Raw genomic sequence first — 14,251 nt, forward strand, 5'->3', positions numbered from 1 at the left:
TGGCAGCAACACCAAGACTGGAAGAATAATCATTAGATGTTTTGTTCAACGTTATTGTTTCTTTCAATTGTCAGTGCTTTGATCATTTGCTCTTAAATATGTGGCAGACACACTGAAAGCAGTATGCGGTCAGGCTTTTTGTTTACTCGCCTCAATTTGGAAAACGATGTCTGAAAATGGATCTGTCCAGGCTGAGCTCCAGAGGGACACTATGTACCAAAAATCCTGGACTCTAACACACTAGTCTGTCAATAATTCATAGTAATTCTCTTTTCTTGAAAGGTTTATGACTACAAAAAGATTTCTCCCTTTGGAGCTACGGTATTGATTTGTTACCTATGGGGATGTTTCCTTCCTCTGCCTCCAGTCATTTTTTTGTGGTTATTATTTTTTTTTGCCACTATTTTTGTTAAAAATGTGTCACTGTTCAGTAATAACTAAAGATTTTTGGATTTTGGGAAACCCAAAGGATTTTAATTTGAAAAACATCCTATATTTTATAAAACATATATACATTGAGCTCCTGTTCTTTAAAGATTAATGTTGTTATGAAAGTTGTGTGAACTGAATAGCAACTGGGAATAGTGTGATGAAGAAACATGTTTCAAATTCGTTCAGAGTACTGCTTTGTGTGTACAGCAGTGTAAAGACTTATGTGGGTGTACATACACCTATCATCCACAACAATAAAACCACTAACAGGTAAAGATTGTAACACTAATCATGTCATTAAAAAGGCTACTGTGAATCCTTGGGTCATGGTATTTATATGGACCTTGATACATACCGCCCTTTAAACTTATTTTAAAAACCAACAAACAATATTAGAGAGAAAACCCCAAGGATCAGTCAATTCTCTACAAGCAAGCACAGGCACAGACCTCTGGCTCTGGGAGGGGCAGCCATCTGCTGTGGTTGGTGGGTGAGGGGAAAAGGAAAAGGAAAAAAAGGGACAGCACACAGGCTGACCACGAGCAACAGACTGGTAAAAATGCAAACTGCAGGAGAGAGCAGATAGAATTGAATGACATGCAATAGTGGCAGATAAATGCATACGCACTAAAACGTGGGAGTAGAGAAGAAATGCTCGGTGTATCATGGAAAGTCACCCAGCAGCCCGAGCCTGTAGCAGCATAAACAAGCTCAAGTCTAATCTTAAAAGCAGAGAGGGTCTTTCTCCTGAACCCAAACTGGATGCTGGTTCCACAGAAGGAGACATGATACCTGAAGGCTCTGCCTGCTATTTGCTATGATGACTCTAAGACATGATGAGGTCTCATCATTCAAGACTTTGCGCAGTAGAAGGATTTTAAAGTCAAACTGGGCTAGAGAAATGCAAAGAGACCAAAATGTTGACTTACACCATCTCAGTCTATAAAGGATCCCGTCCTCCTGCCGCCGATGTTTAACATCACGGGACGTTAGCTAATCAACAAACAAACAAAAAACACCCCCAAGGGTTAGACCAGTGGTTCCCAAACTTTTTTCGCTGGGCCCCCCTTTGTTTTACAAGAAAAATGTTCGCGCCCCCCCCCCCCCCCCCCTCGCGCGCGTACGCACACACACGCACGCACAAATTCATCCTCCAACAACACACACCCATATTTTGCTCATTTCACACCTCAAACATTTAGTAAACAATTAAGCAAATACAAGTAATCTGCAGGTAGTAAGAAAATAAACTACTAACTCTTTTACGCTATGTCCGCACCTACACCGGTATTTCTGAAAACGCAGCTGTTTAGTCCAGGGGCGATTTTAGCCATTTTGGGGGGTGCTTCAGCCAAAATTAATCAATGCACCCCCAAAGATTTCTTACTTTTTTTGACAATATTTGCTGTTTGTGTGACACACTACTAAAAATATAAAAAGCATACAGTACTGTACTTGTTTGAGACATAAGATTTTAACAACAAAAGTATAGATACCCCCCCCCCTCCCCTCCCAAAATGGTTTGTTCCAGCTCGCCTCTCCCCTACTCTGGCTCTAGCCTCTTGCTGCCAGAGCGATGGTGGCTTAGACGCAGCAGAGCGGAAGTGTAAGTGCCTGGCTTAAAACAGGACATATTAGCTGCATTTAACCTTCAGTTACTCTTTATATAGTTAGGTAGGAGTCAGACCATGTTTCTTTTTAGCTGAAAAACATTACACCAGGTAACCTGCAGTGTTGAAAACATGTTTTCCGACAATGTTTGCTACCCTACAATCCGTCCTGCTCTGTAGTAAATTCAGCGACATTTGACCGTCCTGTTGCTCCCATTGAAATGTATACAGCCTATTTAAAATCTAAAACTTGTCCGCAGCCTACTGTTGGTTACCACTGTCCTGTTTGAAATGGATACTAACTAGCTAACTGACTGAATGCCCCTTAACCTTATAACTCCTGTTGTGTGTGTGTGTGTGTGTGTGTGTGTGTGTGTGTGTGTGTGTTTGTGTGTAGAGACAGCCAGGTCCATAATGGATATAAGGAAGTTTTTTCAAAAAAAGGAGTCACATTCAGGTAAAAGTGTAAGATCAAATGATCCGTCAATCAAGAATAATGTTGGATCAGTGTTTCAATGTTTATATCTTTTATTAGATGTTCATGTGGTTATTTGCCTTTTGGTTGAAAGTACACTGAGAGGACTTTTTGTTAGCGATCTTAATAGAATTTTTTTCATATTAATGTAATTTTTCATCTAATTGAATACAATCTATTTGTGTATGATTGTCAGTCCAAAGAGGGAGCGAGGAAAGAGGGGAACGTGAGGACAAAGTACAAGGTCAGGAAGAACCAGGTAAGGAAACAGACAGGGAACAGTGACAGGCACAACAGAAACTATTAAACTGACAAAGAGAAAAAACCTGATTTTACTCACACAATCTGGAAGTTGTGTTCTCCCTATATTAAAGCTGCTATACAGAATCTGCAAAACAAACTGGGTTGAAACATTTTTGACCCTCTTTAACAACATTCCAACATAACATTATAATTGATTGGGGAGATTAAAATCAATGATATATTTTTATGTGGTTCAGCCACAACTCTACTAAAACCTCAGCCAGTAATAGGTAGGCCAACTTTTGGACCGTCCACTTGTCTGTATGACTGCCGCAGTACGTACGTGAGGAGCTGTAAAGAGAAGCAGAGTTCTCTGTTTATATTCTAAAAATGTTTTAAGCTTGTTTCAAAGATTCTGTACTGCAGCTTTAAATGTTTTCCAAAAGCACACACACACTTACCTTATCAGTGTTTCAGTGTGATACCACCTGAGAAAATGTCAAGCTCTCCTAAGTACCACTATGAAAGCATAAAACTCATAAATCTTACAACACAAAATTATTATTATTAAATTAGTAAAATTAGTATCTACAATAAAGATTTTTTCATACATTGTATACATTCTACCACAGGCTAAGTTGCCTCCATTTTTATAGTTTTATTAATATTTTGTAATAATTTATTTGTAATAATTTATTCTGTTTTGGGAGTTTATTTTTATGTATCTGTATTATATTATACATACACATTAAAAGTGAATCTCTGTCCAAAAAATGCACTCAGTTTACTTTTTACTCACTATGAGCATCATTCATTATTCTCCCCCAGTAATTAAGGTTAGGATTTTTTCTATTCCAATCCATTCTTCTTTTGCAGCATTTAAATAACATTGATCAGATTTGATGGTTTTGTTACAGACTTTTCAAAAAAGTGTTTTGCTTTTCTTTCACAAATGTGGGGATTAAATTGTGTAAAATGTACAAAACAGTAATGTCATGTATTAAGATGAGGACCCAGGCACAGAGAGACTTGATGAATTTAAGAATCTTATGATTTAATAAAGAAATTTGCAGACTTGCACAGAAATGGTAAAATTATGATGACTGATAACGGAGATGAAGACAACAGACGATGAGGACAGGGAGGAACAGGGGTTTAAATGCACCAAGGAAACAGTCAGAGAGAACTTGGGACAACCTTTAAGGATGCAGGGACTGACAGAGACAGGTTTATCTTGCATGGCTGGGCAGCTCTCTGGGTGCTCAGCACCCCCAAAGTTCTGATCCTATAATCGCCCCTGGTTTCGTCCACACGTAAACGGCGTTTCGAATCACCGAAAACTGAGATTTTTTAAAACTCCTTTTTTGCTTTTACGTGTGGACGAGGAATACAGAGTTCGTCACGCAACGTCAAAGGTATGTGCCTTTTTCACGTCAGCTGTGCGCCACGTTATTGTTTACATGACATGAATTGCAGAATGACAGATAGTCAGATTAACAGTATTTTGTCTCTATCTGCAGGTTTTACACTCTTACATATAAACACGCAGTTACTGTCCCTCCATTTAGAAAGGCAGAGGCGTCACTGTGTGATTATTTTACATGTAGTTGTTTTTTCCTGTGTAATAATATTCAACATTGCTATCAAGAAATTTTTCAAAAAATGCCTCTCTGTGCAAAATGGGTGTAAAAACATAAACAACTGTGGGATACTGTTTGTCTGTGATTTAGACAGGGGGAACAAATCGTGGCAAATAAATTATTACTGATGTTATTTGTATCCCGCTGTAACTTTACTGTATAAAGAGCTAACATCTCCAATATGTCAGGAGTAGTTAGTCGTTACAACAAGTGTTTGTGAACTAAAAATCAAGAATGTGGGATACTGTTTGTCCGTGATTTGAAGAGCCCAGCGATGCTCCTGACGAAGGGAAAACCAATTCTGCAGGGGAGACCTACCTTGGCACTTGTGCAGGTGAAGCCAAAGGGAAGATTTGTTCCACCATATTTTCTAGTCTTTGGCTTAGAATGAAGTTGGTTTGGAAACATATTCTGCTATGCTTCATCTCCTGCTTTGCCTTTGTGTAGGCGCCCCGTGCTAGCAGTGTCCATGCCGGGCCCCCCCTGCAACGGTTCTGCGCCCCCCACACTTTGGGAAGGTCTGGGTTAGACTAATCTTTCTGTCAAACTCTTCTCTTGTTGCTCTTTTCCTCTCTTCCACTCTCTGTGTGAATGCATTTAAGTGAGTGAGCAGCTAACAACGCTTTTGTGTTTCAGGGGTGGGATTCCTCTTGGCTTCCTTCCATCCTTCGGTCCTGTTCACCCGGAGATGATGAGAACATCCATTTGTCATCGTCTCATTGTGCTGCTGATACTTAAGCTGAGGGAAGACATTCAGTTGTCGCCTGATCACTGATTAAGACCGTTAGTGATGTTAGTTCCCCATGTCCGTATTTTTGCTCTGTTTTTGACGGTGACTTACACTTGCCTGTTTTCTTCCTCTGTGCAGAAAATCCTGGTATGTTCCTGAGAAAGCATTTCAGAGAGACAATCTGTTGTGTAAAGAGTTAGTGAAGGACTTGAACCGTCACTAACTGGAAACCCTCATGTTTGCCTTTTGTTTCTGTTCATCTTGCTGTAAATAAACCTGAGTCACCCACTTTGAGTCCAACATCCTCCATAGTCCACAAAACAAATTACATTTGAAGGGTAAACCACTCTCTCTAGGGCCCAGTGGAGTTATGAATCCTCTGCAATCAATACCATGACATGAGTGACCCCTTGCTGGGCCAGAACCGTGGAGAATTTTGTGTCGTATAATGTTTATGTAAGCCAGTGTATGTAAGCCGACTACTGTAACCATTAAACTAGTTTTTTTTAACAACCCGAAACCATCAGTAGAATTAAAGAAGTTAAAGAAAATTAGAGCAGACGATGTTGTGACTTATTGCCCTTTGCCTTCTGTTGTTCAGCTGATATCTGTCCACTTATCTTCCCTAATTAAAGCAGACTAAATCATTCTCTCTTATGGCACTAGCAGCATGAAGCCTGCAGCTACAGCACACAGCTGTTTCAACTCTGCAACACAGTGTGTGGTATTGCAAGTGCTGGGTCTAATTTTGTGGTAAAAATCTACATTAGCATTCACTGTGTGCAGCTTGGAAGCGAGGATGGGCAATCAGATCCCAAAAAACTAAATCTAGGACACATAAATGCAAAGAACTTGTCTAATATTCTTCCCCATGCCACAGCAAAAATGATGATAATAAAGACAAAAACTCTAGGAACTTCCTTCCACAGCCTTACCTTGTATGGAGTATTTCCCTCTCTTTATTGTAGCTGCATTTCCTTTTCTTTGTAGTAGTCTTCAACATTTTCCTGTCAAATGCGCAAAGCCTTTGACTTTGTGGTGACTCACAATGTCCCCCGTTGGTCATACTCTACTCTAACCTAAATGTGAGTGATGTTGACAGTCTTCTCTGCTTTCTTAGCAGCCATTGGATAAAAGTAAAGTGTCTTTACAGCAGATGCAAGTTTTCCAAACTTGAACCAATCAAAATGCGGGACACTGCCTCAGTTTGTGGGATGGGGGATGGGCAAGGGACAAATATGCAGGACAAATCCATGTAAACAGGGACACCTGCACACTCTAGGGACAGACAGCGGCTGGCAGCTTGGCTTTTACCCTACAATTGATTATCAGACTCCCAGAGGACCAATGAATATGTCTCCGTGCCTCAGGGATGTTCAGGTAGGATGATGGGAAATCTCTAATAATGGCTTTAATGTAATGGTGCATGGTCACATTCTTGGTGTATATGGGCATTTTCAATTCAATTCAGATTTTTTTTATGTAGCACTAAATCACAACAACAGTTGCCTTAAGCTCTTTTCTACAGTAAGGCAAATAGCCTATGGTGTTCTGGAGAAAACCCCAACACTCAAAGGTCCACTGCTGCATAACTAAAGGATGATTCAGGGTTGCCTGATCCAGCCCTTACTATAAATCTTTTTTTTTTTGTTATTCTCTTTTTATTAAACAACCTATATAAACACAAATAATCCAAAATAAACATATAATCAAGAACAGACGTAAATAATAAAAAAAATAAATAAATAAATAAATAAAAATAAGAAAAACAGACGGGTGTACCCTCTAGTGTGTATGTACTCGCACACACATATTCACTCACACACCCATATTCTTAAGCATACATACACATACCTACTTACATATGTGTTCACTTATAGTCTCATACATACTAACATATACATATAAACACATAACGATTCAGAAATGTAGCATATATAGTTACAGAGATTCAAACAAGATCGGGTCTCCTTAACCGGATGTAGTGTTTCCATTTACCCCAAATTTCACTAAATATATCAAACTGGAGTCTTTTAATGAAGGTAATTCTTTCCATTTTAAACATCCCATGTACAGTCTCATGCCAATCACCCAGTGATGGAATTTTCACACTAAGCCATTTCTTGGTAATAATTTTACGGGCAGCCAAACTCAGGATACCATACAACTGCTTAGACATTTTATCTACATTTACTGAGTATAAATATCCAAACAAAAGTTCGTCCCAATTAAAGGGAAGCTGCATACCAAAAATAATCTGCAACTCAGAGTGGATCAATACCCAAAAAATGTTGATCCTTGGGCAAGACCAGAACAGATGAAAATGTTTTACTCCTTGGGCCCCACAATTTCTCCAGCAATTAGAGTGATTAAAATAATGTTTACTTTGTGCAGGGGTAATAAAAAACCTACAGATACTCTTCCAACCGTAACATCTCCATGTATTAGAACTAGAAATTCTCCACTGAAAAGCGCACTGCTCATACCAAATGTTATCTGATATTGCTATATTTGTTTCATTTTCCCATTTTTTTTTGATGTAGGTAGTATTCCACTTCTTAACCTCTTGTATACCCTTGTACAATCTTGAAATCACCTTAAGGCCTGTGTCAGCCTGATAAGCCTTGACAAATATACTCAGAACAGGTAAAGAAAAAAGATCTGTTCTCTTAGGTATAAAATTATATAGATGATGCCTAATTTGTAAGAACCTAAAAAAGTCCGTTTTACTTAACTGGTATTGATCTTTTATTGATTGGAAGTCCCTAAGAATTCCCTTATCGTAAAACATACAATATGCCGTTAAACCTTGTCCAGACCATTTTTTATATCTTACGTCTAATTCATTAGGTAAAAAATCACTGTCAAAAGCGCACCATCTTAAAATCCTAACCTCTTCAATCCAATCATTCTTATTAAGAAATTGTAACCAGAGTTTTAAAGGTAGGTTAATCCATTGGTTTCCTTGATGAATTTGTTTTTTAATAAGTGTCACATCCCCTAGAATTGCCTGAATTGGAGAATCTTTTAAGGTCACTGTTTCTAGTTCTTTCCATCTCGCTTGATAATCTACATTACACCAACACACTAATGTCCTCAATTGAGCAGAAATATAATAGTCTTTCAAACATGGGAACCCCAACCCTCCTTTGTCTTTAGCCAACTGAATAGTTTGGTACTTAATCCGTGGTTTTTTCCCCTGCCATATAAACCTAGAGATTATTTTGTCCCATTCCCGAAATTGTTTGTCAGTTATTTCTACAGGGAGTGTTTGGAATAGGTAGAGCATCCTGGGCAAGATATTCATTTTAACTGTATCTATACGTGATTCAAAATTTAAAAATGGTAATAAATTCCATCTTTTAATATCCTCATTTATTTTATAACTTAAAGGATTAAAGTTTGCATTGTATATCTTAGACAGATCTTTAGTAATATTTACTCCAAGATACTTCATCTGCTCCGTTTCCCATTTCAAATTGGCTTTAGCCTTAATTTCATAATTGGGCTCATAGTTAAAAGTTAATATCTGAGTCTTCGATATATTTAGTTTATAACCTGATATTGAACTAAAGATCTCCAGAAGTGACAATAGCTTGGGGAAAGTAGTGTTTGGATTTGTCAAATAAATCAAAATATCGTCAGCAAACAAGGAAATCTTATGCTCTCGACCCCTAATCTTGACTCCAGTAATAGTATTGCTTTGTATTACACTTTGACTCAGGGCCTCTATGAAGAGAGCAAAGAGTGAGGGGCTTAGAGGACAACCCTGACGTGTCCCTCTCTGTAGGTTAAAAACATTTGAAAGCGCCCCGTTAACTTTGATTCTTGCCTTTGGTGATTTATATAATGCTTGTATAATCCTGATAAACGATTGATGGAATCCGAATTTATCCATGACTTTGTATAAAAATTCCCAATTAACCCGATCGAAGGCCTTTTCTGCATCTAAGCTCATAAGGACCATCTGAATTTTATTTTTCCTAACATAATCAATAACGTGTAGTGTTCGGCGAACATTATCTTGCGTTTGTCTCTGCTTAATAAAACCAGTCTGATCCAAACTAATTATCTGAACAAGAATATTTTCAATTCTTTTGGCAAGAATGTATGTAAATATCTTAAAGTCCTGGTTAAGAACACTAATGGGGCGGTAATTTCCACAGTCAAGCCTGTCCTTTCCTTCTTTAGCTATTATAGAGATAGAAGCCTCATTCCAAGATGGGGGAATTACTCCCGTCTTTAAAATATAGTTGAATGATGTTCTCATCAAAGGAATCAGTACCTCTTTCATTTCTTTATACCAGTCTGATGGGAATCCATCTGGGCCTGGGCATTTATTCGGTTTCAATTTTGTAATAGCTTTTTTAATTTCAAATTCAGATATGTCCTTGATTAGGGTTATATTCTGTTTTTCATTCAACTTTGGTAAGTCGAATGAATCTAAAAAAGATATCATACCTTTAATATCCACTCTAGGTTGTGTATATAGTTCTTTGTAGAATTTTAGGAAGGCTGACTGTATATCTTCAAGTTTATACACAATGTTATTTGTTTGAGGGTCCTTTATTTTATATATTGTATTTTCTAATTGTTGTTTTTTTAATTTATAAGCCAGTAATTTAGCGGATTTGCCTCCTACCTCATAGTATCTTTGTTTTAAAAAAAACCATATTTTTTTGTATTTCACTTGAAAAAATTTCATCGATTTCATTTTTCTTCTTTTGTATTTCTACTTGTAAGTTTGTAACTGCGCTTATTTTATGGGCATCTTCAAGATATTGTAGTTGTGTCTGGAGTTTTCTTAAATGCTCATTTCTCTTCTTTTTTAAATTAGCGCTGTAACCTATGAGTTTTCCTCTTATCACTGCTTTTAGGGCGTCCCATAGAATACTTGGGGAAACTTCTTCATTATTATTTTCCGCTATATAATCTATTATATCTTGACTAATTTGTTCTTTCATCGTGCTTAGAATACTTGTATTTAATCTCCAGGATGTAACTCTTCTTTCGTATCCAAGCACTACTTCCAGGTACAATGGGGCATGGTCTGATAAATCCATCACTCCTAAATCTCATAAATCTTATAGAAAAGAAACGTTTTAAGTCTAATTCGAAAAGTAAGGAGGACACCTGTCTCCCAAATCTAAATAGGGAGCTTTGTGTTGCTAGTTTCATAAGCGTGTTCTGTGAATAGACCAGTATCCCGAGTGAGAGAAGCTTGATCAGAGATTGTTATGGTTGAGCACCCAGAGAAAGGTGCAGCATATATATGCTGACAACATACAAGAACCTGCTCTATTAGGGTGCAGACCATCACTCTGATAAGCCCTCCAAGCTCTCAGAACAAGTTAAAGTTGGCTATAAAAGTCATCTTGTAGTTGCAACAGACTGACTAAGCTCAGCAAGCAACTGAAATGACCCACCCTGCAGTAGAGAGTAGGAATTGTGTCTGAGATGAAAGTGCGGTAGTTCAGAGACTCCATTTGATCCGACATGGACTACAACATACTTCAACTTAGCGTGGTCCCATATAGTCCCCGGAATTTCGCTGTCTAATTCCAGAACTCAGGTATCTTCATCCCGATATTCCAGGCAACAGGGTCTCATATAACCACGGCCGTGAAGCAGGATGGAGCAAGAATCAAGGTGAGGATCAGCTGTGGTGTCATGGAAGGACCTGGCTGTGGATGGACTGTGAGATGGTGCACAAGACCATGGAGAAACCAAGACCGTGGCATCTCTTGTGGAGCCAGGGTGACAGCCAGTGGGGTGGCAGGTTACATTGAGGAGCCTGGTCTAGTTAAATTGCCTCCAGTGTTCTTCAATGGAGACAGAGGCTTCTCATTAGTGCAGCAAAGTCCCAGTCAACTGGATGCTAAATTTGTTGATTAGCTGGCTGTCCTGGGAGCGCGGGCTGGAATCTGGACACTTTCTCCAGTACTTGCTCTTTCAGATTGTGGTCGCAGGCTTCACTTGCTAGGCAGTACTGCTCACTCGGTCTACTTTGGTTGTGGCATCCAGTGTGCTCCAGTTACAATAGAGTCACCTTCTTGGTAGAGGGTGGCAAACCTTTGGTCCAGTTCGGTGACACAACAAAAATAAAACTGAGTTAAATGCCTGATTCTGTCTAGATCAGGACGCAGAACCTAATTTCCTGATTTAAAAACAACGATTGAAAAAGAAATGCTAAATTATTTATCTAGATTTAGAAAATAGAGTCCTACAAGACCCACTGTTAGACTAAAAGTACACCAACAGAACAACACACAAGCGCAGTAGTGAGACACACAATCTCTTTTTAAATTAACTTTGTGTAGGTTTGTAATACAACCTACACAAAGTTAAATTCATGCAACACCTTTCTCCATTCGTTTTTTATTAGAACTACTGGTAAACATGTGTCAGGTTTCCTGCGAAATTGAACCGTCATGCCTAATATCCCCTTTGTCAGTGCACATTGTTAAAGTTATAAAGAAAACAGTCAGATCATACTTGAGAGGAGCTCACTTTGGAAGGAGAACAGCCTGCAGCTGATGAATGTTGATTTCTTTCAGCCTTGTGATTAATTTATCAGCTCACTGCGAGCAGAGAGACACCACAGTGTTTCAGTGATTTAGAATTCGGAGCACTGTTCAAACACTGGCCTCATTTCAAAACACCTTTTTTTTTTCCTACGTAGGAATTGTTAATACCGGGAATAAACGCATGTACTCTCAGGGGAAATATTGAAATAGTATCCAGCTTATTATGATATTAAAAATAAAATGATAAACTGATGTTTGACCATTTGAATCCTTCCGATTAAATGTCCTCTTTTTAATCTTTTTCTTTTCATTTTGGTGTTAATGACCGTTTTGTTACAGAAAGATATTTTGACGTTTCCTGCAGTGATGAATAAACTCATTGTCTCACTGCTTTCCATTAAAAAAAAATTGAGAGAACATTTCCTCTGTGTGAAGCTCTCCGCTGTGTGCAAGCGCGTGTGCGTGTGTGTTGTAAAAGCCAGTTTCCTAGGTAACCAGGAGGTTGATTCTGCTCGTGTCTTCAGCTGCAGGGAAGCAAACAGTTTCATCAACAGAGGGGTCAGATATAATGCAACATCCACAATATCTACAGTATGTTTCTTTTACTTCGCCTCTGCACACACACACACGCACACACACACACACACACACACTCTATCCTTTACAAACACACTTCTCTCTCTCTCTCTCACACACACACACACACACACACACACTATCCTTTACAAACACACTTCTCTCTCTCTCTCTCTCTCTCTCTCTCTCACACACACACACACACGTACAAAAATTAGAGAAACAAGACAGGCGAGTCATCTTCTGCAGAAGAGTGACGGGCTATGACTGATGATGCCGACATCCTGTGTGATTAATGAGCTGCTCACGGAGGTCGGTCCAGTTTACGAGAGAGAGCAGTATGAGAAATCAGGCTCTCTTTCCAGTTCCAGTTCCGGGGGGGCATGACTACTGTTATACTAAAAAGACAAACGCCTTCCCTCCTCCCTTCTGACCATTTCAAATTTTATGCACCAGCAAAGCCCACAACGCTAATATAATTTTTTTTTGCAGCCCATTCATACTGCTCCTGCCTTTCGTGTCCTGTTATGACAAACATGATGATCGAGTGTGTTTTTAACAAGTGATTACATGTATTTTTCATAGGATTAGCTTCTTCGCCGGCATCATTAGTAGCTGAAGCAGCAGCAGCAGCACAGCACGCCAACGCGCAAAACTCCGGAGCAGGGAACCGATACAGCGGGAGCGCGCACCACAGGCGCGCATGCACAGCTGTCAGGACCAAGGACAGCAGCAGCAGCAGCAGCCGCTCAGCCCGGAGCAACCAGCGCGCCACGCATCGGTGCTGAGTTCGGAGAAAGCGCACGGGAACAGAGGCTGGAGAGAGCGATACTCGCCCCGGAGAGGAAGCCGTAAAAGCGTGGGCTATGGTTTAAGTCTTTGTGGCTGCCACTAGAAGGTTTTGCAGCTCCTCAAAGGAGAGCAAAGAAGGTGGACAATGCGGGTTAGATGTCCCCGGTTGACAGCCTGTCTCTAACATGATCATGCACATTCCTCCGCATTGCATATAACCAAACCACCTTTTTTTGGACAAAGTCTTCCTCTTCCTTTTTTGGCCTCCCTCCCTCGCTATCACCGCCCACCTGGATTGTGCCTGCAGTCGCGCATTCAACTGGCTGAGCTGTCCAGAAGCTGGTCGAGCCGACCCGCCACCGGGGAGAAAAGCGACCGGGCTGCGCTGTGCTGTTTGGTGGTCCACACGATGCGTCTGTTTCTGCTGGCGGTGCTCTTCTCGTGCTCCTGCGCGCGGGCCGGCTGCGAGCCGAAGATCGTGAACATCGGGGCCGTCCTGAGCCAGAAGAGATACGAGCAGGTCTTCAAAGATGCCGTGACCCAGGCCAACCAAGTCTATGGCAGGGACAAATTCAAGCTGACCGCCATCTCCGTAACGCATAAATCCAACGCGATCCAGATGGCTCTCTCCGTCTGCGAGGACCTCATCTCCAGTCAGGTACAGTTTACTGCCAATGGGCTCTAGTTGCCTTATTCATATCTTTTAGTATATTTGCCACGAGCTAAATGCCAAGTCCACCTACCTAAAGATAGTTGCATCCGGGTGTCTTTGAGGGACTGCTTCTTAACAGAGAAAGTTTGTGCTTTCGGTGAAATTGCTTACATTTCAGAAGCATCTTTGTTTTTTCACCTTTGCACCGTTGAAGGGATTGGTTGTCATAACTAGCTTATTAGTCTCAAATTCTGAATTAAACCTAGACAGACTATTTTATTAGATCTTCAGCTGCAGAATATCTATCAAGCAGGAACATGTTAATGTAGGGGCAGGAAGTTAGACTACATATTATGCTGGCCTTCTGTTGTTCCATTTGGCACTATTCCACACTTTAACTCACATTTTAGTTCACTTTGTATAATACACTGATCCCTCTACAGCTCCATCTGTTTTCCAGAAATCCAAAAATAGGCTGTGGTTTGGGGCAATAACTCGGATGAGAGGGCAATTGTACTTTATAGGACACCCAGCTGCAGAACAACTCAACTGCAAAGGAACCAGTCAGGAGTGA

At 40.0% G+C, this 14,251-nt stretch overlaps 1 protein-coding gene and 1 long non-coding RNA gene across 13 annotated transcripts in view; both read left to right on the top strand.

The window, feature by feature from the left end:
• The first annotated feature begins 1,968 nt into the window (after positions 1 to 1,968).
• LOC113027427 (uncharacterized) lies at positions 1,969 to 5,681 on the top strand. The gene is made up of 6 exons (XR_003273051.2): positions 1,969 to 2,038; positions 2,440 to 2,499; positions 2,714 to 2,776; positions 4,848 to 4,918; positions 5,037 to 5,183; positions 5,269 to 5,681. It is a non-coding gene; the product is annotated as an uncharacterized LOC113027427 (long non-coding RNA).
• Positions 5,682 to 12,485: 6,804 nt separating this feature from the next.
• The window catches only part of grin1a (glutamate receptor, ionotropic, N-methyl D-aspartate 1a), a 38,027-nt gene continuing 36,261 nt past the window's right edge, over positions 12,486 to 14,251 (top strand). For 11 of the 12 annotated variants that reach the window (XR_013910492.1, XM_080304451.1, XM_080304452.1 and 8 more), the window contains exon 1: positions 12,486 to 13,683. Coding sequence is in view for 11 of the 12 variants with exons in the window: in XM_080304451.1 (XP_080160577.1) it covers positions 13,435 to 13,683 (249 nt within the window). In the remaining variant the exon portion in view is untranslated. The remainder of the gene's footprint in view (positions 13,684 to 14,251) is intronic. The other variant, XM_080304458.1, reaches the window with a different exon arrangement.

This window comes from Astatotilapia calliptera, chromosome 7 (genome assembly GCF_964374335.1).
Source record: "Astatotilapia calliptera chromosome 7, fAstCal68.1, whole genome shotgun sequence".
NCBI classification, from domain to species: Eukaryota; Metazoa; Chordata; class Actinopteri; order Cichliformes; family Cichlidae; genus Astatotilapia; species Astatotilapia calliptera.